Source organism: Takifugu rubripes, chromosome 9 (assembly GCF_901000725.2).
Source record: "Takifugu rubripes chromosome 9, fTakRub1.2, whole genome shotgun sequence".
Lineage (NCBI taxonomy): Eukaryota > Metazoa > Chordata > Actinopteri > Tetraodontiformes > Tetraodontidae > Takifugu > Takifugu rubripes.
In genome coordinates this window covers 13,814,043-13,837,488 of record NC_042293.1, presented here as the reverse complement: position 1 = coordinate 13,837,488, position 23,446 = coordinate 13,814,043, and the positions used below count along the sequence as shown (strand labels likewise).

At 48.3% G+C, this 23,446-nt stretch overlaps 3 protein-coding genes across 6 annotated transcripts; all 3 read right to left on the bottom strand.

Annotated features, from left to right (window-relative positions):
* Nucleotides 1-4,028: 4,028 nt before the first annotated feature.
* On the bottom strand, nt 4,029-6,253 carry lrrc10b (leucine rich repeat containing 10B). Its single transcript, XM_029841754.1, has one exon. It carries the CDS (start codon nt 5,674-5,676, stop codon nt 4,534-4,536), a length of 1,143 nt encoding a protein of 380 aa, XP_029697614.1. The 5' UTR covers nt 5,677-6,253; the 3' UTR covers nt 4,029-4,533.
* A 1,497-nt stretch (nt 6,254-7,750) lies between these two features.
* On the bottom strand, nt 7,751-18,968 carry eps8l2 (EPS8 signaling adaptor L2). 3 transcript variants are annotated; one of them, XM_011607590.2, is made up of 21 exons: nt 18,771-18,968; nt 16,712-16,772; nt 16,204-16,250; nt 13,673-13,737; nt 12,831-12,992; nt 12,549-12,698; nt 12,383-12,462; nt 12,197-12,297; nt 12,027-12,097; nt 11,826-11,952; nt 11,006-11,094; nt 10,846-10,920; nt 10,408-10,556; nt 10,035-10,203; nt 9,927-9,961; nt 9,742-9,850; nt 9,546-9,659; nt 9,047-9,122; nt 8,798-8,969; nt 8,567-8,699; nt 7,751-8,479 (listed from the first exon to the last, which is right to left on the bottom strand). In XM_011607590.2, exons 2-21 carry the CDS (start codon nt 16,744-16,746, stop codon nt 8,402-8,404), a joined length of 2,037 nt encoding a protein of 678 aa, XP_011605892.1. In that variant the 5' UTR covers nt 16,747-16,772; nt 18,771-18,968; the 3' UTR covers nt 7,751-8,401. The 3 variants fall into 3 exon arrangements, with proteins under 3 accessions (XP_011605892.1, XP_003967740.1, XP_011605891.1); XM_003967691.3 differs by having other exon boundaries at nt 18,794-18,967; XM_011607589.2 differs by lacking the exons at nt 16,712-16,772; nt 18,771-18,968 and having other exon boundaries at nt 16,204-16,506.
* An 857-nt stretch (nt 18,969-19,825) lies between these two features.
* On the bottom strand, nt 19,826-23,443 carry LOC101079516 (transmembrane protein 80). 2 transcript variants are annotated; one of them, XM_029841765.1, is made up of 7 exons: nt 23,324-23,443; nt 21,678-21,776; nt 21,556-21,572; nt 21,384-21,477; nt 21,203-21,295; nt 20,775-20,976; nt 19,826-19,985 (listed from the first exon to the last, which is right to left on the bottom strand). In XM_029841765.1, the coding sequence occupies exons 2-7, from the start codon at nt 21,694-21,696 to the stop codon at nt 19,973-19,975; spliced, it is 438 nt and encodes a 145-aa protein (XP_029697625.1). In that variant the 5' UTR covers nt 21,697-21,776; nt 23,324-23,443; the 3' UTR covers nt 19,826-19,972. The 2 variants fall into 2 exon arrangements, with proteins under 2 accessions (XP_029697625.1, XP_003967739.2); XM_003967690.3 differs by lacking the exon at nt 23,324-23,443 and having other exon boundaries at nt 21,678-23,318.
* Between the last annotated feature and the right edge of the window lie 3 nt (nt 23,444-23,446).

The window sequence follows — 23,446 nt, the reverse complement described above, 5'->3', positions numbered from 1 at the left end:
GAGAAAAGAAGCAGGAAATGAGACTGTCAGTTTCAATGTTTCCCTGTATTTATGGGGTTTTTCTTCTTCTCTCTCTCTCTCTCCCCGTGAATAAGATAATGAACAGTTGCATGCTCGGAACGACAGCACGTCAAGGAAGAGAGAGACCGGGGAAGTGCTACACAAGCAACAGCTGGATAAAGACGGGCTCCGTGTGCCAGATGGAGGTAGAAAGAAGCAGGTGATGAGGCAGAGGTGAAGATGTGGAGCGAGTCCAAGCAGATGAGGTTGATAGGTGAAGGCATGGAAAGAGGGGAATATGTGTGTCAAAACTTACCTATTGCTGAAACAATATAGGAAATCAGGTGGTCAGCGGGTGTTCGTCCTCAGTGTGCACACGTGTACGCCCACATCTTCCTGCTCACGTCGGGGGACGAAGGCGTGTGTCAGGAATGGTCCCTTTTATCAAGATGCCATGCAAATCCAGTCCATCCATCATTTCTTATGTAAGCTTTAGTCTGGCCTGTGCTCGGGTGTCTGCGGCACCACACTGCCACCCAGCGGACAACCGCGGAAACTACAATCCTCTCGAGACGTTTACGCGTCCTATATGATGCAGGGAAATATTATAAAAATGTGCAAAATTATATAAATATGTAAGTTAACGCTACATAAGGACAACAAAACTATAATCAGGGTGTCTCCTGTGCTGCCTTGAGGCACTTAATCTCCTCGCAACGTTTACCTGAAACACCCTGGAGTTGCAGGTGACCGTCTCACGAGTCTGCTGTTGCTTCTTAAAATTCACATCTGGCGCATCTGTCACGTTTGTTGCTTCTGCTCGTGTTTACAGGCATCAGCTGACCAGTTACACCGTCAGACCCGGCCTCCGTCCCACCACGACAACTGGTCCCGAAGGACAAGGCGTTGCTTTGACTTCAGGGTCAAAGGTGGCTCGCGTAGCTTAAAGCGCTGCAACGGCCCCCTCTGGTGGTAGGCTGCAGTAAAGCAAGGTGGTCAAAGCTTTTTCTCCTTTTTAATGGATGGAATTCTTATGAAAGTGACAGGTGAGCTCGATTCTTCCAGTTTTGCTCCACACATGGCCGTGGTTGATGACTGACTGCTCCTCCGAGCGTGGTTTTATCTCCAGATTCTTGTTATTTGACAGTTTCGTGTCTGAAAATGAACAACGCCGCCTCACATGCGTCCCAATTATTCTGGTTCTCTGCCAGACCTCGTTAGGACGCCCAGAGAGCAGCTTCATCACCTGAGGTGTCATCTGCAAACCACCGATGAGACGCCAAAGGTAAACCCCCGCAGATGGGGAGAAACGTGCGGCTGGGTTTTAAGTAATCTGTCCGAATCAAAGGCTCCCACAACAACAGGTAAAATAAATGTATGGATTCCACTTTAAATAAATAATCCACACAATAATTTTATTCCTTTTATTATCTGAGATTTTTAATCTAATCTGTGACCAGAAGGGAAAAAGGTTAAAAGGTTCAGAGCTTCAGCCAATCAAATGTGAGATAAACCTACCCCCCCCCCCCCCCCCCCCTCCTTATATATAATTTACTACACGGTATTATTTTATACTCTTATACAGTATAAGATCAAACTCCCAATCCTCCAGGTTCCTTCCTGTTAGAGGGACTTTTTCTGCCACTCTTGGTGGGGGGGGGGGGACAACTGGAGACAACCCTGAAGTTTCATGGGACACTGAGGTTACATATAAAACACATACTGGGCATTGAAGAACTGTATATAATTTCTGTGTTCAGGTCCAGACTCTAATATCATGATTTGTGCTTACATCTATACACACATCTATACACACATCTATACACACATCTATACACACATCTATACATACATCTATACACACATCTATACATACATCTATACATACATCTATACACACATCTATACACACATCTATACACACATCTATACATCTATACATACATCTATACACAGATCTATACACACATCTATACATGCATCTATACACACATCTATACACACATCTATACATACATCTATACACACATCTATACATCTATACATACATCTATACACAGATCTATACACACATCTATACATGCATCTATACACATATCTATACATACATCTATACACACATCTATACATCTATACATACATCTATACATGCATCTATACATGCATCTATACACACATCTATACATACATCTATACACACATCTATACATGCATCTATACACACATCTATACATACATCTATACACACATCTATATATCTATACATACATCTATACATGCATCTATACATACATCTATACACACATCTATACACACATATACACACACATCTATACATACATCTATACACACATATATACACACATCTATACATACATCTATACATACATCTATACACACATATATACATACATCTATACACACATCTATACACACATCTATACATACATCTATACACACATCTATACATCTATACATACATCTATACACAGATCTATACACACATCTATACATGCATCTATACATGCATCTATACACACATCTATACACACATATACACACACATCTATACATACATCTATACACACATTTATACACACATCTATACACACATCTATACATTGGTTCTGTGCTCGTTTGAGGACGTTGTGGGGAGACGCCAGAAGCCGCCGTCCTCTGACCTCCTGAGGGTTTGTCAGACGTTCTAATCAGAAACAAAAAGAAGACAAAAAAAGGACCAAATCTGCTAATTCATGTTCACTTGTAAGGGTTTTAATTAAGTTTCATTAATTTAAATCTACCCAATTAAATGACATATATAGAACATTTTTATCTCAGGGTGACATTTCATCCTTTCTTTCATATAAGAAAATCAGGATTTTCCTCTTAACGTTGCCCAACGTGTGTAAACTAATGAGCAAAAATAATTGTGGCCCCCGTTCCCATGGATGTCTGCGGTGCGTCAGCCTCTAACACCACCCTGGGCTGTGGGGGCAGCAGCGGAGCACGGGCCAGGCACATGGTGGTGGGGGGGGGTCAGGGCTCCCACTGTGGGCCAACGCTCAGAAAAACCAGTTACATCCCAGTCAGATAAACTCCAGCCGTCAATGTCCAAACAAAAAGGCTTTAAAAGCTGCTCGGAGCTTCTGCAGACCACTTTTGATTCATTTGTGCAAGAGAAATTCTCATTCAAAGTCTGAAAAGTAACTTTTTCAGGCTAAAATTTGCAACTTTTCAAATTGTAGTGCATATTGTCAACAGAGACTCTGGGAAAGATTAACTTTGGGGTTGTTTTGTAGCACAGTTTCACTTTATTTACAGTCAATCTCGATGCTAAATCACCACATTGATGCATCTGCATGAATTCAAATATTAGTTAATGCTTAGCATCTTTAGCTGATCGCTACTGACAATATTCAACATTTTCACCTCTAAATGTTGCAGAGTCTTTATTCTGGACCTCAAACACCAACGTGATGTGCACACGTGTCATGGACATGCACGCGCATTAACACATTTGTTTCAATAAATAACCAGGGTGGAAAACAAGCAAGAGGAAGACAGAGATTATTGAGTAGCGCTGCTGAACAACAGAGCATCAGCAGTGTGAGCGTGTGTGTGTGTGTGTGTGTGTGTGTGTGTGTGTGTGTGTGTGTGTGTGCGTGTGTTAAAGGTGCATCGCCGGTGTGAGGCGTCTGCTGCAGCGCCAGAGTCGAGGCACCGTGCGATGGGGGAGCATTAATATTTCAGCGCCGGGATAAATATTTCACTCCAGAATGAGATGGGAGGAGAGGATACGTGGAGGGAAAGAGGATGGGATTACATACGAGCCCCACATGAATAATTAGTGCGGCGATGAGAGGAGAACACGGGCCGCCCGCTGCGTCTTCAAGGCGGAGGACACGAAAAAGGCCTCGACGGCCCGTGTGCCTGATCCTTTACTTTATTTCACGTCGTCCCCCCATAGTCTCACTATCTAAACACTGACACCCCCCGTCCTCCCCCCCCAGCTCCTCTTCCTTGCTGCAGACGACACCTGTTTAGCACGTCGTGAAGGTTTTGTTAATCCAAATCCTATGACCACATTTCCATGCGCGCTGGGTTTATGGAAATAGCGGCGCCGCGGGCGGACGGCGTGCTGGCAGGCACATAAAACAGACGGAGACCCCGGAACTGTGGGGGTGCGTCACGCCATGTAAACAGGAGCTGCCGCCGGTTCCCAGTTAGGACCTGTTTTTGCTTAAATGGTGCTGACTTGGTCCGCACTGTTAGTGTTTAATAGAGGAGGACACCCACACACACACACACACCTACACACACACACACACACACACTCTCTCTCTGAGGCCTGCTCTGACAAAGTCATTTGCAGCTGAATGAGATGTCACAGAAGCTGCAGGTTTACAGTCTCCCCATTTAACGAGATTAGCAGCTCAGCCATGGAGGGCCACCCTGACGTCCCCCCTCCCTGCGGATCATCTCAGCCCGCTGCTCTTCCTGCCCCTCCGGGCTTCCTCCTGCCTCTTCGTGGCATCACTCCGGCTCTTCGTACTCGTAGTCCATCCCGTCCCTGTCGTACTCCAGTTCGTACTCGAACGCGTCTCCCTCGCACGTCATCTCCTCCGTCTCGTACTCGGCCTCCGCCTCCTCGTATTCAAGCTCAGCTCCTTCGTACTCGGTTGCTGCCTCCCCCTCCGTATCGGCCTGGAAAGTCGGTGCTGCTCCGTCTGCGTTGTGTTTGTTGCTGCTGTTCTTCAGAATGCCGTGAATCACCGGCTCCTCTCCTGTCGGGGTCACCTCTTCGGCCCGCTGCTCTGCTTCCTGCCGCCGTCTCTCCTTCTCGGCCCTGCGCTCCTCCAGGAACTCCGCGGCGCCTTCTCCCACCACGAGCACCTCCTCGCCCACTCTGGGCGGCTCGTCCACCGGGTTGTGGTCGTAGGAGAAGAGCCGCAGTCCCCTGAGACGCTTCAGGCTGGGAAACTCTGATATCTTGTTGCGGTCGATGTCTAAGATCTCCAAGTTCTCCATGCGCAGCAACACTTTGGGGAAGGTTTCAAAGCGGTTTCCGTACAACCACAATCCCCTCAAGGCCTCCATGCGCCACAGGTCAGAGGGGAGCGTTTTCAGCCGGTTGTCTCCGATCTGGAGGGACTTGAGGTGCGGCAGGTCGTAAAGCTCCCGGGGGAATCTCTGAAAGTAGTTGCTCTCTATCCAAAGGCAGCGCAGACTCTTCAGGTTCTTCAGCTCCGGGGGCAGCATCGTCAGCCGGTTGTTGCCCAGGTACAGACGACAGAGGTGGGTAAGCTGGCAGACGGCCGGGGGGACGTCCTCCATCTTGTTGAAGTCCAAGGCGAGGATCCTCAGGCCTTGCAGCTTGGAGATGCCGTCTGGCAGAGTCCGCAGGCTGTTTCCGCACGCGTACAGCTTCTCCAGATGCATCAGGCGGCAAACCCGTGGCGGCAAACGCTTGAACCGACGGTAGCTGAGGTCCAACACGGGATCCCCGCTCTCGAGGAGCTCCTCCACCCCGATGGGAAGCTCCACCTCCACCTCCTCTTCCTCTTTTTTCTTCTTTTTGGTGACTTCTGCCTCCTCCTCCTCCTCTTCCTCCTCCTCCTCCTGCAGACCGTCCTCATCCCCTCTGTCTCCCTGACCCTTCCCGGAGGAGTTACCCATGATGGGGCCTGCAGCTCTGGACCGCCGCGTGAGTCAGGTCAGGGTCATGTGATCAGTTTGGTGTCCGTGACAGCAGAACTCTCAGTCTGGGAGCCGCCGTCGCTCCATGGGTGAAACCCTCAGATCCAAACAGCATCATGATGGGGGACAGATGTCATTCAGCAGCTGCGGGAACGTCAGGGGTCCGTTAAATTAAGCAGTAACAGTAGTAGCAAAATTCCTGCACGTAGATGAGCACCAGCTGGAATTAATGTTCAGTTCTTGCCCTTTCAGTCCTCTTTAACTTCCTGTGGAGCTTTGAGCACCTTCGAGGTCACCTGTTGGTTCTATTAACCTGGGAAATAAAAGTCCGGTGGCAGAAAATCATTTTCCTTCTTTCGGGATAAACCCACACGGCTCAGCGACCCGGCCCGAGGCAAAGAGAGACAGGCGGGTAATGGAAGTGGTTCCGGCAGTTGATGTAGCCGCCCCCCATCAGAGGACGGAGGTCTCCCGCGGTTTAAATGCACGCTGGCGAGGGAGGCGGGAGACGGCGCCGACTGACCGGAGTAACTCCTCTCCTGTTGACGGGAAGGTTTACACTGAAGAGCTCTCACTCCTCCCTCTGAAACACTAACAGAGCGGCATCCACATCACATGGTCTGTGTGTGTGTGTGTGTGTGTGTGTGTGTCCAAACTAAATGCCAAGGACATTATCTGTAGGCAATATTTGCACATTTTGATCACGATAAACGCAGTAATTAAAAGATATTTAATTAGAGTTCAGATACAATGAGGGAAGTTTAAAGTGTGTGATAAGCCGTAAAGTATGTTAAAGTAATAAATACTGACCTCGATGACACTCCTCCACCTTAATAAGCCACAAATTTCCACCACAAATGCAGTGCCAATCAAAAGAAAGTGTTTTTTAAAACCTAATTCAAACTGAAATCAATTGAGCGGAACCCATTTTTATTCTGTGACTTTAGTTTCGCGTAAGTAACTGGAGACGTTGAATTAAAGCTTAATTCCTCTCAATTACAATAATTCAAGTCTAAACCTGCACGTGAAACCTGGTGACGCAGGGTTTTATTCTTTACTTTTACCCCCCCCCCCCACGATGGAGCGAACCAACGCCCCAAATTGAAACATCTAAAGTGTCCTTTACTGTACTTTTTTGTGATGGAAAAAACCTGCAGGTTTCCTGAGTGACAGCCTTTTTGTTGGACGTGATATTGAGGAAAAGCCTGGAAAAGCTGCTGGGGTCAGGCGTGCAGCGCTTCTGTCAGCCTGATCAGCCCTGGCAGGAGAAAGGGACGAACGGGGAGACAGGCCGCTCCCTGCTTGAGGATAATCCTGTCTGATGTGCTGAAGACTAAAAGAGCTGATTTGCAAATTTCTGCGTCGCATTGAAATGACCCTGAAATGACACAATGGACCGTAAGCAGCGGCAGACACGCAGGCAGAGACGGGGACCTGCGGTGGTGGGTGGAGGTTCTGGCTGGAAATAAGGGAATCGTTTTAAACCTGCGTCATGTTAAACTTCTGATTAATTATTTCACCTAGAATATTGCTTATATGACGTCACGTGATGAGAGAGAAGTGCTTGGGAACTGTTTCCCACCAGGGTCAAATCAGGGCGGGGGGCATGTCCGGCGGAGCACATTTGCGCCACCTGCTGGTCAGATAAGGAACTGCGAGAGTTTTTGACACGTCAAAACAAAAACCTTAAGGTCACCCAGAGTCAATGCCACCTGAGTGATAGTTATAAAGTATACTTAAGATTTAGTTTCCCAAATTATTTTTCTTTGCTTGAATTCGAACTTTGCGTCTGTGCGCATGCGGGATCACTAGATGGCGCCATAAAGTCTTTTTAAAATGTCCACCTGCCAAACGTGGCCACAGTTATATAAGTATAATATAAGTTATAGCATAATCACATTTACAGCAATTCACCAAGGCCAGAATTTGTCCTCGCACAGAAAATCAGGAGATGTTTTTGGTTTTCCTGCTCTGTTAAAATACCATAGATATAAATACAGCTCGCCTGCTAATTAGTTATTAGCAGCTCAATGATTATATAAATAGCACTGGCTTCTGAATTATTCAGTGATGTTTTATTCTTCTATTTAACATAAAAGTTTAGGCGGTAAAACATCGATTTTACAGGAAAAAAAACAACTGCGTAATTGAGGAAAGAAACCCTTTTTCCCTTTCATCACATTTGAGAGAGGATGAAGTTGTATTCACCGTCTCTTTCTCGCATCATTATTTTCCTTAAAATTTCCAGCTAATCATTGAAATAACCTCTTGTCTTTGGTCCGTCCTCACCACCGCATCCCCTCTGTTCATGTTAGGCGCGACGTGTTTTGCATTAAAACACACTTTACAACCTGCAGTTACGGGCGAGAATACTGACAGGAGGACTCATTCCGTGTAAACAGTGGAGTGGAAATGATTGGCTGTATAGCAGGGAAAGAAACACGGTCTGGCACAGATTCTGAGATACGCAACAGCCCTTCAGTAAACAAGCAAATTTCATCAAAGAGTAAATGACGTTCAGGAGAGTGTGACGAGCCGTGCGCGAGCACGCTGGTGAAAAATGTACACGAGATTACGAGACATGGATACACACATTGATCTGTAATAAATACACAATTAGAAACGTATGCAGCATCTTCCACTGTAGGTTGATGGAAGAAGCGAAGCTCCGATTGTCCGCGGAGGGGAAACAGCGTGCGCCGCTTCAGTCTTTAGCGCCCGACTTGATGTTCTGCTGCCGCCGCCACAGGACCTCCTGCAGCTCCGAGCCGCCGCTCTCCTTCTGCAAAACAGCGACGCGGCGAGTTGCAGTTACGGGTTCACGCGAGGGCCGAAAAAGGCCGAAGAGGCGGGAAAAGGCGCCACTGACCTCCAGCTGCTCCTTCTGCACCGTGATCTGCGAGTAGATGCGGCTGCCTTCGTCCCCGCACACCGACCTCAGCTCGTCTTTGTTGAGGGAGAAGAGCTGGGCCCCGGTGAGGATCCCCAAACATTCCACTGCCCTGCGGAGAGGACGGCACAGCTTGGACCATTTTTAGATCTTTCCGTTAGGAAAGGGGAGCGTTCGACGCTGGTTGGGTGAGCGTCGTGGTCGACTTACGGTTTGGAGAAGCCTTTGGAGCTGAGCCAGGTGATCACCTGTTCTGTGTTTGAGTCGTAGGTGAGCGGCACCTGCTTGGCGGCCGGTCGCTCCACACGGATCTTCCTTACCGCCTGCTGACTCTTATTAGCGGTGATCGCCATCAGTAGCTCGGTGTTGACCTCGTCCATGCCTGCGGCACAGAAACGGAGCGGCGGGGCGTCCAAAACGAGCCGCACAAACAGAGCAGGTGTTCAGGCATCTACTCACGTTTGTCTTTGTGTCTCCCCTTGTTGAAGCTGTCTCCATGGCTCAGAGGACCAGGAGACGATGGCCCGTAGCCTTGCTGCTCTCACACACACACACACACACACACACACACACACACACACACACACACACGCGCGCACACACACACACACAGAAATACAGGTCATCGTACAGCAACCGCAGGTTTGTCATTTTTCCAAAACAGGTTTGTCTTTCGTCTCAATCCAGCTGATAGATTTTTGCCTGTGAGCCAAGGAAAGTGCGCGTGTGAAAATGTTTCCACGTGAAAACAAAACAGGAAGGACAGCATCCAGCAGCTGCTGCAGGGCTCCTGGGAACCTGAGTGCTGCATGGGAATGCCATAAAGAGGAAGTCCTCAGGCTGACACCTGCAGCCTGTCTTTTGTTGCACGGACGGGAGGGGAAACGAGCACCTGTAGGCGACACTGGACTACTCAGCGACTGTGAGACCTTTCGCCAGGGCGCCATGGACGACTCACCGGGCTGAAGACGCTCTCTGGCTCCTCCACCACGTCCAGGATGTTGAACGGGACGTAGCCGGTCTGGCCGCTGCGATTGCGTAGCTTCCACCACTGTTTGCCGTCCTCTATCACCTGGGGGAAGACACCGTGCACGTCACGCCGCGGCACAGGCCACCGCCGCCACGCGGTCTTTTAGCCAACGCCGCGGGTTTACCTCGAGGATTTCGTCCTGCAGCACCGACAGCTCGTTGGCATTCCTGGCTACAAACTGGTAGCAGATTTTGGCATATTTCCGGGCGGTCACAGGCATCCCGCTGTAAGACCTGCCGGGACACACGGCGCCGTCTCATTAACGGTGTTAACGTGGGCGAGGAAACGTGGGCGAGGTCGGCAGCTTACCCGTTGGGAGAGCTCGAGGAGTGAGGTCCATAAAACTGAAAAATAACAGAGAGGCTGTCAAATTGGCGGGTCACATTCAGGCGCTGGTGGCGGCTCGACGGCCCTTACGTCCTCAGCTGACTGTTGTCTGTACATGGGGCTGGTTGGGGGTCCCAGAGGCTCGGGGGGGCCCTCCGTTTCCCACGAGGCAGCTCGGATGTAGTCCACCGGCACCTCCCAGCCGTTACGGAACTTTGGGTAATAAGGCGGAGCGCACTGATCCCTGGGCCACTCCGCTCTGCAGGAGGAACAGATTGGACTCTAAAGAACCGCGTGTGGATCTTTGAGGACATGATACGGTTGCTAAGGTCACTTCTGACGTCCTTGTATGGTCGGATGGTTACAGTTGTACTTTTATTGTTCTTTTCATTGTTGCCGTGCTTGTAAACGGGGGCCAGACGTGAGCACGTTTAATTAAAGCCGTCCAAAGTGGTTTATTGACCTGGGTTTAGTCCATCCGTCCCCCAGCAGCTCAAAAATGCTGGTCTCTTTGGGGGTGAGGTGGCCGTGCAGGAAGTCCACCGCATCTCTGCAGAGGTGGGGGGAGATGATGGACCGAGCCAGATCAGGACTTCCGAGGCTCTTCAGCACCTGTGGACACGGACACAAGGTAAACCTCCCAGATGGTTCAAGGGACATTAAATCAGACAATGGAATGAAGAAAAACTAAGTGATGAGTGCTTAAATCATTCTGTTTAGAGACACTGATTATCTGTCTTTTCGAACAGCAGGGTCAGAGGTCGGAGCGGCGAATCCAGCGGGTTTCTCTGAGACTGTGACCACGCCAGGATCAGATCTCACGCTGCTTTAGTCAGGTGAGGACTGTGCTTCCAATAATATCCATCCATAATAATAATCCATAAGAAGAGATCGCCCTCACCATCTCCAGGGGGCCAAAGAGAAAATGCACCAGCTCGGAGGCGCTCGGGTTCTCTATGTGTTTCTTCAGTTTGGCCTGCAGGGGGAGCAGTGACAGACAGTGAGGCGGCGACGTGTCACCGATTGGGGGGGGGGGGGGGCAAAGAGCTGCGATATCTCACCAAGATGTTGAAGGCCAGCTTCAGTTTCTGCAGACTGTCGATGAACTCCGCCTCAGTGGGGGGCTTGGCTCGCAGGGTCAGCATGCCCTCTGCGGACGAACGGAGCAACAGTGACCACACACGCTCTCCATAGTTACAGGACACGCATTCCAGTGGCGGCCCAGGCTCGTGGAGATAAGAGGTACGCTTGAATTTGTCCCCCAAATGAACACTCTCCAAGTTTCAGTGCTCAGTCAGACAGTAAAACAAAGGAAGACAGATCTATGTCGTCGCTGTTTCTCAAGTTCTCAACAGTTACGATACTTTTTATATGACATTCATTCAGGAACAAACCCACATTTGTATTATTTTTACATCTCTAGGACCAAATAATGTGTGGTAAGTCACCACCAGCTGTGTGTGCTGCAGCCTGACACACACTCACATGTGCTGCACGGCAAACATGACGCAAAGTTCAGGAACAGACTGTAATATTATTACTTTGCACGCCATAAGTCAACAGTTACTACACCAAATATGCCCATATTCTGGTTTCAAATGGATTTCCTAAAAAGAATCTCAAGTCTCAAGTCTGAAAGTGTGAAAAGATAGTTGCTTTTTAACTGGAATATATCATATAGGAAGTAATAATATTCCACCATAATGTCCTTTGAGCATTATGCTCTTTAAAAGAACCCCGAACCGCTTGTAGTACCACACATGCGCCACTAGAGGGGGCGTCCCAGGTCAAAAGGCACAAAAAGACAGAAAGAGCACGTGAGACATCTGAAGATCGTTTCAAACCCGTCAATCCACCGCATAAGAAGAAAGGGAGACAGACCTGCTGGTCCTTTCTTCTTGTTCTTCTTACTCTTGTTGCGATGGTTGAGCTGGGAAAAGGCCTCCGCTGCCTTCTGCAGCCGCGACACAAAGATCTCGATGTCATCCAGGGTGCAGTTGAGGACTTGCTGAGGGCAGAAAAGTCCTGACGTTTAGCACGAAGGAGGCATGACGGGAGAGCAAAAGGGATCAGAATCCTCACCACGTCGATCTCAATCCTCTGGATCAGCCTGTCATGTGACTCGGCCTCATGCTTCCCGGACCCTCGTCTCTCTGCGTCCAAGAAACACACATTCAGTTCAAAGTGTCTCTGCTGAACACGTTTATCCTTCTATGCGATGGACTGTCCAAAAGTGCTCGCTGTGCTCTCACCCAGGGGGGCGGGGGCGGCCACTCGTCCCTTGGCAGCAGGCGCGGGGGCAGACGGGGGCAGGATTGTTTCCCTGCGGTGTTTCATTTTCTCCTGATTGACCCTGGTAGAAGAGATGGACAACACCAGCGGCTAAAGGTCACCGGTTCGGTACTAATCTGGGTCCAAATTTGGGAGCGTGTTCTCACTTCAGAGTCTGGGGTCTCATCTTCTTCCCGTGCTTGTTGTCTCCGAGGGCGCTGTCTAAATCCGCGTGGACTATCTCGGCCTGAAAGAAATGCCGGAGGTTAGCATGCGGCTGCTTTTACAGCGTCATGGCTGAAGCGTCGCGTCGATTCTCCCGGTGAAACTCACGTCGACCTCGTCGCAGTGGAAGAAGTGAATGTCAGGCTTGTGCTGGTCTTTGTCCTGACACACCAGCAGCAGCACGGAGGCGTAGCGCGTCTGATTGGGGACTGTCTGGCTCATGTGGATGGTGGAGAGGGGGAAGTTCTCCAGCTCCTCCTGCAGGAGCAACAGGGTGAGGCGGTTAGCGGCTAACTGACGTTAGCTTGGTGCCATGCTGCCACATCCTAGCACAAACGCAGGGTGGACAGCGTGTTTCTGAGAGTAAACTGGGGACGGACGGGCCATTACCTGCGTGTCGCAGTCCAGCAGCCTGACCGCCTTGTCTGTGACCTGCAGCAGCACCTCTTGGGCCCAAATTTTGTCCTTTGAGTCCAGAAGGGCGAGTTTCTTGATGGCGTCGTCCACGGTGACGATGGATTCTGCCTTGTCCATAATGAAGGTGGAGAGATGCTGGGAAAAACATGGAGATTTGCGGTGTCATTTGTCGATTGTCTTTTCAAATCGAACCTCTCCAATCTCATGAAACGTTAATCTCCTGCCAGTCGGTGCTTAACTGGCCGTTTGTCTCAATGGTGGCGGTATTTAAAGCAACCCTATCTGTGCTGTCGTGCCGTCCGACACCTGAGGCTCCCTCCATCTTCAATATCAGCTGCTGTTTTAGGCCTGACTGCTTTATTATGTCAGATTCTCCGGATCAGACATGATCAACAGCCAAACCAGGGCTTTTATCTCCAACACACCATAATGCTTTGCTTTTATCTTGCTGTTCACAAGGTTCAACTGCTTACATAATTATTAGTGACAGAGAAGAACAGAGTCTTAAAATGATCAAATCATTAGATGAGAGCTGCTAATTTCAGTTATTAGCTATCGACTTGGTTCAATAACTAATCCTAATCATCCGACGTTACTGCGGCTGAGTTCACGTATCGGTCAAGTCACAAGAGAGGTGAAAGGAACAAAAGAGCAGCCAGTTATATCACTCAAAGAGGTTCTTCACTGTAGAAGAAAACTGGCAAACATTAACTTTTTATGTCACTGTAATGGGTCCCAGAATGACTTTGAACCCTTGTAGTCATGTTATTTATTCCATCCACACCACCGAGGTAATAAAACCAAGCCGCTCTTACCTCCACATGATACTGTGATGTTTCTTGCATGATAAAATTAGAGTTGGAGTACTTTTTCCTCTGTTCTGTTGAGAAGAAAACAGACGCGTTGAACACCAGAAAGCACCTGTTACATCGCTGAAGCGCTGATCTGATATGAGTGAAGCAATAAGGAAGCAAGCCAGGCAGGTAGCACAGCCCTGGGACGCTTTACACGCAGGGGCTGGAGCTACGTGACAATGATTTACAACCATATAAAAAAAGCAGGATGTGATCGTTTCCATGCACAGACCATCAATATTGTCAGGGGAATCATTAAATCTCCCATCACAGCACGTTGACCTGGTCCTGGCACAACGCTGACAGGTCAGAGGTCACCGAGGATACGCCCTAGCGTCGCCAAACACGGTAAACTTTCACGTGTGCTGTTCCCATCATTTAAAATGGTGAGTTGGTGTCAAACCAGCTGTTTGTTGCAGCCAACAACGCGGCGCTGCGAGTGGGAGAGCCCAACATTAATATATTAATGTGCTAAACCACTTACACGAGTGCCAAATGCTGGACCCTCGGAAGCAGAAGGGAGGAAAACGGCGCCATAAAAATGACCTTGTGATTTTGCAGTAATGCGCGATGCTATTTGTTTTATGTGACTCGCTTTTATGAGGCAGCTTCTTGAATACCAGCCTTTATTGTCTTCCATCGACATCGGAACAAAGTGCACGCTAGCAACCAGGCGTGCTGGCTGAGCCCGGTGTTTTTCTCCCCCACCCCCCCGCTGGGTGTGACCATGCCAGCGTGTTCAGCGTGTTTACCAGGGGAATGATGCGCAGGTGAAGCGTTGGGTAAAGGAGGAGGTGTTTATGCTCTGCCAGGTCTCGTATCAGGTCTCCTCCTCTGCGCATGTGAGATTTTTCTCCTATTTAGACGTTCCTGCACCAGCAGGTTGACATAAAAGCCCCGTTCAGGACCTTCATCACATGAAGCTCAAACATGGCCCACACGTCTCCAACTCTGACTCTTTATATCATGTTACTGTCCAAATCCAGCAGGCGTGTGTTTTTCCTGCTCCTGCCATTTCCTCTCCGCTCGTTCCTTCCTGCTTGCCTCCCCGCAGGTGAACCACCAGCGTCAGGTGTCAGTCTGAAAGCGGAGCTCCTCGCATGTGTTATTAATGACTGCCGTTTATTGCCAGTCAATTTGCAGCCGTGCGACGTCGTGCAATAAGAGCCACTTAAACGCGCAGATGGGCAGATTCCCGGGGCTCTAATGACCAGCGACAAACGTATCTCCAATCATTCAACCAACAATTAAGGCAGCTTAATCGGAGGGAAATGAGCTCATTAGCATATGACCGACGACCTGAGCAGATAATGTCGAAAGCAGAGACGAGCAGATCGTGCTGATGAAGTTCCCTTTCGGGTTGCGGTTTCCGGTAGGGACCTGCTCTCCTCGGGGACACGCCAAGAACCACGAGAGATCTGGAGGTTCTGAAAGTCTGAAGATTCTGGCTGGCGATAACCGATCAGGGGGGAGGATCTGCGCAACATTTGCATCCATCGGCTGTTTTGCATCCAGGAAATTGAGCTTGAGGGGAGCAACAGAGCCACATCTATCCAAATTTATCCCGCAATAAATGGGTGGCACCCGAATGGAGAGCTCTCTACGGCCCCTGTGGTTCGGAAGGACAGCCTGCCATCCTGGGGGGGGGGGGGGCAGTCGTCACCATCTGCTGCAGCAGGAGAGGCGAGCCAAGGAGAAGTAGCCTTGGTGTCTGCATGGTGAGATATTTCACACTGATCGCAGGGTTGCGTCCTGTTGCCATGTGGATATTTCACAAACAAGGAGCTCCGCGGTCAGCGGGAAGGTTCGGGAACATTTGACATCCCTACAGTTAGTTCATCTGTCGCACAGAACCGTGGAGACGTGGGAGGGAGCAGCTTTCCATGGCCTCCTATTCTAGCCCCTCAGTGCTTTGGAAGGAGGCGCCAGCAGTGGCCTGTGAGCTCATGTCTGAGCAGGCCGAGGAGGAGCCCAGCCAGCAAGCATCCTCCTTTCCGCTCTTCAATGACCCTTTTATTCACCTGCAAGACGCGGTTATCCCCACCCTGTTCCAACCACACATTAAAAGCAGGCACGCCCTGCTGTCCCATGGTTCCCTCTCACACTCGCTCGCACAAGTATGCAGCTGAACTAAAATGCCATTCTTACACTGTCGCTCAGCTCAGACCAGCGGTCGACGGTGGATCTGGGTAAAATTGTGGGTTTGGCTTTTAACAACTGCCGAAATGATGCGTTCACTGACCCACACAGCGCCGGAGTTTCCGATTTTCCGTGTCGGGCCACAGGGCTGAATCTTAGCTACCTTGGCTTTCCTCGCCACGCCTGTGCACGAGCGTAGGCGTTTGACAGCTCAGCACAGCAGCGACACGCGCGAGGAGAAATCTCTGATTATTATTAATGAATAACACAGAGCAAGTGTCTATAAAACAATTCTCTCCGAAGTAAAGTCCACAACCTTCAATGTGAGAAGGTCAATAAAAGAATCTTCTTACCGTAGAGGGCCTTGGCGCTGATCTTGCTGTCCGATCTGGCCACTCCACTGCAATGACAAGGGGGGGTAAAGGGGTTACGCTGCGTGCTCTTCATCTTCCCCCCTTCACCTCCGAAACACACCCCCCCCTCACTCTCACGTCTCATAAAAACAAGCCCGTAAAAAAGTCAGAAAAAGCGATTCTGAGGAAAGCGGAGCGGGCCGGCGCCGAGGCGAGATTAGCCTGAGATTCCGAGCATATGGAGCAGCCAGGGAATGCGACGGGAGCAGGGAGAGTGGAAAAGGTGGAGGGGAGGGGAGGGTGAGGAGAGGGCGACGAGGGCCCCGGAGCCCACGAAAAGCAAACAACTCTTAACAGAGGCGCTCTGTGCCCGAGGTCCCTGACCCACACCACCCTCCACATACTGGTTTAGTGATTCTCTGGTGAAGGAGTAACTGGGATCGGCCGGGACAGAAGTGTAAACACGTGAGGCGCAGCAGGAATGTGAGTGCGAGTGAGTGCCGCTTACTTGGCCGGCCGCTGCGACTGCCCGTGGGCATTCATGGTTCGGGGCGTCAGCCTGGGGAGACCTGGGGGGATGGATCAGAACCAGACGGCGTTAACAACATTCTCACACGTGCTGAAGGTGGGACAGCGTTGTTGCCACGGCGCGCTGTCATGCACATCCGGCTATTCTGTCTTGATTCTGCAGCGTCTGCCATCCAGTTACCATGGAAACCAATCTACGCTGCCAGGATGAACTACCCCTGATTAGGAATTAAATTGAGTTGGGAGGAAAGTCCCAAATCAGACTGTGAGGATGGCGGTAAACCTCCAAATGCAGCCCTGGGGCAGAGGAGGAGTGGGAAGTAAATGAGTAATAGTGTAATAAATGAGGTGTTACAGTAGATGCATGACTTCAGAGTTCTGATGATAATGAATAAATGAGGCCAGAGGCGCGAGGCTGCTATGCTAAGGTGAGAGGCAGGTGTTGGGCCTGTGCGGCCGCCTGTCAGGGGCCCGATGCGTGACAGGAGCAGGCGACAGGCGACAGGCGGTACACACACCGTGAAACCAGATCCCCCGCGATGGCGGCGATATTGTGAGTCAATTGGATTGGTTTTGAAAACCTACGCCGACGTGTGATGCAACAGAGGCGAGAAGGCAGCTCACGCCTCTCCTTCTGGGCTCGACCCGTCTTACGTAACAAACAGCGGACCTGCTGCAGAAATAATCAGCTGTTGCACAAGAGAAAGAGCTGTTTGATGGTATTAGCGGCTAATGATGACTGATAAACACCCTCAAGTTAGTCGTTAGGTGCAGCCAACTCCTGCCAGAGCCTTTTTTGTGCAGCTACTCCCCTCCTCAACCGCAGGCCTGTTTATGTGTTGTTAGTGATCTACACCTGGGACGCTCCGCAGGGGCGGGCGCACGGGCTTATCTCTCTCTGCGGATCATAAACACAATTGCACGTAGCCGATAATCCGCTGGTAGAGACAGTAGAGCTGCAACTCTGTTCAGACTTCCTCTTTCTGTCCTTATCTCTCCAGTCATCGGTTTCAGGAGAGAGCTTGAAGCGGGAGCAGAACCGGCTGGGCGTCCCGCGCCGTCGGCCCCGCGGCAGGGGGCCCCCTCCGCTCACTTCCGCCGCCGCGGGGCCTCATTGTTCGAGCGGCACAAAGGCCAGTCGTGCCGATGATTGATGTCATGTCTAATGGAATGAGGTCGGACATATTTGTACTGCGGTGAGAGTAATGTTGTTATTTCAGGGCGCTATCAGTCACGTCCAAATGTGATTTGGGTTTTAAATAAATCAAGCGGGAGGATCCGTGGCTGCAGAGATCAGGGTTTGCCTTTAAACTGTTTTAGGTGCAGGAGATCAGTCAACAGTGACTCAGCAAACCAGACAACCCCCCCCAGCCCAAAACACACACATCAAGCACACATCTGTGCCTTCATTAGGAGAAAAGACAACGTGTCAACACCAGCTCAGGCTGTAGAAACCCGTCTTTTTCTGACAAACTCTGACTGGAAATAAAAAAATAACAGCTGGGATGATATGAGGCAATATGTGATGCTGATAGGGCCAACCTGGACTTTGCTCTATTCCCCTGAGTAAGCATTTTGCAGCTGATAAGAAACCTTTATCTGATTTTTTTTTTTTTACATACACACATATTTCATCCCCCTCAGCATCTGGCTGGATAGGTGCTGTGATACCTGCTGATGGAGTGATCACATGTCGAGAATAGACTATAAAAAATAATTATATAAAGAAAGAAAAGCACTCGCCAAATAAAAATTTAAAAATACTTAATTTAAAATTGAGGTATGTGCTGGAAGAGCACCCATGATTGCTACAAATATACAGTTTACCTTGGATTAATTACTGTCATTTCAAACATCAATAACATCGATTTAATTATCTGGTAACAAGTCGAACTGTGTAATTAAAGTAAAAGTAATCTCTGCTTTTGAGTCTCCTGAGCCTCATATGGAAAAAAAACACCTTATAAAATAAATGTATATCAAATGTGTAAGTTCAAAACAAACACGCGGTTCCTGGTGAGGGTGGCGTTAATCAGCACCTGTGGTGGTGGCGAGTACTCACACAGGTGAGATCCTTCCCGGACTGGACTCGATCCACCTGCAGGGTCAAGCCGCCATCACAGCCGAGCGTCGCGGGAGAGTCCGATGGTCGCCTGAAACCCAAGATTGGCCAAAGCTGCTGGTTTGTGTCCCAGAAACGGCGGCGAGGTAAAAGCTGGAGGGCAGGTGAGTGCGCAGGTAACTCAACCTGGTGGGCGGGGCTTCGCGGGAGGTTTGGGCCGCTCGGTGTGTGTGTGTGTAGGTGTGTGTGTCGATGCATTTATGAATCTGCCAGTCTTAAAACAACAGTGGACGAGAGCCCCAATTGTGAATTCTGAAATTAAAGGCACCATTTTAAACATGACACCTGGACATTTGCACAGGTAGCCGCTCGGCTTTAAGAGCAATAATCAATCACTGTAACAGATTGAGAAGAAATGAGCTGATAAAAGCAGATTTAAAGAGCGTTTATGATCCGTTAAGTAGCTAGACATGTCTTCTTTTTTTTAATAAGCTCACTCCTGAGTCCTGGGGCCGTTTATCGAACAAAGCCTGTGTGGTCTGAATAACTGAGGAGCACCAGCGTGGAACTCTGGCCGGGTTTCAGTGTCCCAGCCTGGGCAGAAGGTCGCCTCAGATCTAGAAATGTCTGGAACAAAGCTGCTAAAACCACCGCCTCACACGCACCAGCGTTTCAGTGCTCGTCTGCCGGGTCTCTTCAGGTGAAATGGGGCTTGTTTTGACTGTGGTTGCTGTGGAAACCTCAGTTTTGGTTTGAATATTAACTTGAGCCGTCAGTGGTGAGAAATAACCTGCTCAGGTAAAAATAAATGATTCAAAGTTAAATCATATACATTAGAATGTTGCTTTTGGTGTTTTGACACATTCTTGTTTACCAGAGTGTGTTTAATTATTAATAGTTGTAAATTATAAAGAGCAAAAGGGCATTGAACTTTCATTGCTACAAACCTGCCCTCTAGTGGACGGAAGATGACGTTGCAGTACATAATAAATCTATTAAATCTGTGAGACCTACAAAAAACCCACACTGGAATATTTTTAGAACACATTTTATTATTAAAACATTATTAGTAAATAAAAGCAGCGCATTGGATTTCTCATAAAAGGCAAACGTAGTTAATTTTCTGGCTCTATGAACCAAAGGAGGTGAATCACTGACAAAAAACCAGAGGAGGGTTTTTCATGAATAGAACCTGGAACACAAAGAAGAGCAAACAAAGGTCTGTTATTGTCCCTCAACAAGCTACACGAACAAACCGAAACACAAAAAACTGTAGCGCATGTCGAATCAACGTGTAAAAATGGCGGCCTGTTTGCTTTAGCTTAATCCCCATTGATTTCATGTTTATTTTGGCCTTCTTCCATCGGAATAAACCAGGTCCACCTTTTCAGAGGGAGAGACTGATTTGTTGCTCTAGTTTCTATCCGGGAAGGATGTGACGACATCGTGCGAGGTGTACGATATCACTTGAATGAATGGCACCAGGATAAATAATTCAAACAAGCTCGAGACAGGAACCAGAGCTTATTTCATTCCTGAACAAAAGCTTGAAAAACAATAAAGCTGAATGCTGTCTGCCATTTCAAAACAAACAGGAGACATGCTCATTATGTCGGCATATCTTGTCAATCAAAATTAATGAAGCCTTAAACCTGGTCCAGTTTCTAATGGCGTACTTGATCTGCTACATATTTACCAACGTGTGTGTCATGTTCACTGCTGTCGTGTTCCAGCCACCTGGAAATGTACTAAACCTTTCATACAATTACGGCAACCTGACTTTTATTATTACTGTTCAATAACAATACATGAAGCAAATCACCTTCAGGACTTGGAAATTTGAGCGTTTGAGAGGCACTTTTAGTATATCTCTGGACATACTGAGATTTTAACAAAAGAAAACTAGAACTTTTTCATAATGATACATCATAATGATTATAATGATAATTCATTAAGATACAGACTCGAGTGTAGAACTGACCTGACCAGGCGCGTTAACATGCTCAACGCCACGAGTCCGTCAACTCCGTAGGCAACAATCAGGATGCTGCTGGTGATCACATCTGCCCTCATCACATACGTCTGATAGGTCAGGAAATAAATTACCAGAAGAACAGATATGACCGTCACCAGGACGTTAGCCAGAATATAGTCGCTTCTCTCTGTCAGGTTCCCCTTCGCACCTGTGAATGTGTCAGACACAAACTGTGAACATGCGTGAGCATACATATCTGCCTTTCCCTGACTTCTTTAAAGAATGAGCAGTTTTTATTTGGCACAGGCATTGGTTTAACAGTGGATGCAACATTAGAGATGCCGCCCAACTGCATCTCTATTGCATCCTTAGCTACATTAGCGCTGTGGTAAGCGGTGTGATGCATGTTTTGTTCCATGTGACTGTACTCCTACCGCAGAAGTATTGGACAGACCCCACAACAGCCAGGAGGAAGAGGACACTGACATCAGAGGCCAGAGCATCAGCGGGGTAAGACAGGGACAAGCCTGGAAGCAACAGATAACCTTCACTGCTCTCTCCATCAACTAAAGCCGGGGATGTCCGTGCTAGCGTGGCGGACCCAGCAGCACTCACTCTTTGTGATGATCAAGCCGAAGGTGAAGAGCAAGTAGAAGACAAAGTAGACTGAGGTCAAAGCCAACAGCAGCTGGAAGGTCAGAGACAATAGCTAGACATGGAGTTAAGGTGTTTATGCACACTCCCTCTGGGTTTGTCTATTTAATTCGCTCTGAGATTAAAAGGATACCACGCTGGACGATCGTCCTGAAAGTGAAAAGCAGAGACGTTATCTATGTTACAGTTGTTTAAGGCAATTTGACAGCTAAGAACCTAAGGCGTGAGCGTGTCTATGGCAACGCGTCCACCTACCTGACCTGGGCAGCGCCATTTGAGTCTTCTTCGACGACGTTTCCTTGTAAGTTGCGGACCTAAAATGTGTGCGTCTCCACCTAGTGGACAATCCTAAAACTGCACCATAAACGTGCGCGTTCAAATTATGCTCGCACAAAAATCCTGATAGTCAAAAACGATATTAAAATCAAAAATTCGATAGTATATTTTTCACCAAGAACATTTAGCTGCATTTTATTTTGGGCTGGGTTTTCACAAAACCTGCCCTATGACTTTTATCAATTGATTTAATGTTGTTAATTATTTAAACTGGATCAACTGTCTTTTTGCTTTTGTTTTGATTAATGGCAAAATCATGCAGTCATGAATACATACACTTTCTAAATATTTGATTGTATATTTTAACAAAAGGCTAAAATATGGGCCAAATCTTAATTCCCATAGTTAAATTAAATATATGACTGAAGATAGCAAAGATATTGTAAATGTTAAAAATGTGTAGGGAAAATTGGAAACTTGACGCTACAATGGTGATTTAGAGTGCCATTGTTTTCTGTTTATTTAGTGCATTTTTGTGATTACGTGAGAAAAAATAGTAACTTGTCCACAACATCTGGAATAAACAATCAATAAAAATAGGTGGAAAATAAGTTATAAGTTATTGGCCAAATCTAGAAGAAAGAAACTGGTGCGCACACTGAAACTTTAAAGACTCTAAAGAATAAAAGAATCCACTTGTTAGTGGCAGGTTTAAAATAATAATTTTCTAAGCTTATTTTGTGACAGAACTTCAAGGGATGACTTCCAGGGGAAATATTAAATACTGTCACTTTACTCCAAAACGCACATTTGCTCAGGCATGACATAAGAGACGTAGAAACGCTATACTAAATGAACTGCTTCAGTCCAGCCAGCTGTTTCATTGTCCCCTGCAGCCTCTATCTGTTTCTCTTTCTTGCTTGTCCTCTGAAAACAATCTACATAGTGTGGCTGAAAGAACGGAGGCGTTGTTTAGGTTGAATGGAGGAAAAGCAGAGGGGTGGGGAGGTTGAGAGGGAGATGCTCCAGCTGTGGGGGGACAAGACAACAGAACAGCATCTCACATGTGGGCTGGAGGAGGGAGGGCACGAGGCTTGTGGGAGCTGCACACAGTGGCATTGTTACAAGGGGGGGGTGCAGCTGATAAGGTTTGGAGAAATGGATCATTCCCTCAAATCCTCCCCTCGGGAAGCCTTGACACAGAACACTCCTGCCAGTGTATATGGCTCTTTAAGCTGGAGGAATCCAGAAAGTTGTAAATCCAGAGGTTCACAAGTGGTTTTACACCCCAGGAGTGAATAAATATGGAGCTTTACGAGCATGAATCAGGTTCAAATGGAACTTCGGGTCTTGTGATGACGTCCCAGTGTGATGGCAGGGCTGCAGAAAGCATTCTAAAAGCTTAAAGTCCACATTTTCTAAGGAAGTTTCAAGTGCTGTCTTTGTTAAACAGGCAGTGTATAAAACAGGCACCAAGTGATGGGGAATCCCTCTAATCTGCAACAAGTGAACGAGTGTGACGTGCAAAATACAGCAAAGATGCCAGAATATGGCTGCTAATAAAGCTTAATCTTTACTATAATGCGCGTGCGCGTGCGTGCGTGTGTATCGTCCGCGTCCCTCACCTGCCCCATCTCCTCTCCTCCAGCTCACCTCCCGTCTGAGAGGCAGCACGCTCGCCCAGAGGAGACCTGAACTTCTCCTCCTTTACGCACATTTTCTGCCATTTTTAAACCTCCATCCTCTAT

What these genes read in the sequence shown, in the direction of transcription:
- lrrc10b (XM_029841754.1), bottom strand. Translation starts at nt 5,676, where the DNA reads ATGGGTAACTCCTCCGGGAAGGGTCAGGGAGACAGAGGGGATGAGGAC.
- eps8l2 (XM_011607589.2), bottom strand. Translation starts at nt 16,348, where the DNA reads ATGAGACGTGAGAGTGAGGGGGGGGTGTGTTTCGGAGGTGAAGGGGGG. An exon ending in ATGAGACCCCAGACTCTGAA is followed by an intron (nt 12,298 to 12,382) that starts GTGAGAACACGC and finishes CTCTTCTACCAG; the next exon opens with GGTCAATCAGGAGAAAATGA. An exon ending in TGCAGGACGAAATCCTCGAG is followed by an intron (nt 9,660 to 9,741) that starts GTAAACCCGCGG and finishes GTCTTCCCCCAG; the next exon opens with GTGATAGAGGACGGCAAACA.
- LOC101079516 (XM_029841765.1), bottom strand. An exon ending in CGGCTTGATCATCACAAAGA is followed by an intron (nt 21,296 to 21,383) that starts GTGAGTGCTGCT and finishes TGTTGCTTCCAG; the next exon opens with GCTTGTCCCTGTCTTACCCC. An exon ending in GTCTGTCCAATACTTCTGCG is followed by an intron (nt 20,977 to 21,202) that starts GTAGGAGTACAG and finishes ACACATTCACAG; the next exon opens with GTGCGAAGGGGAACCTGACA.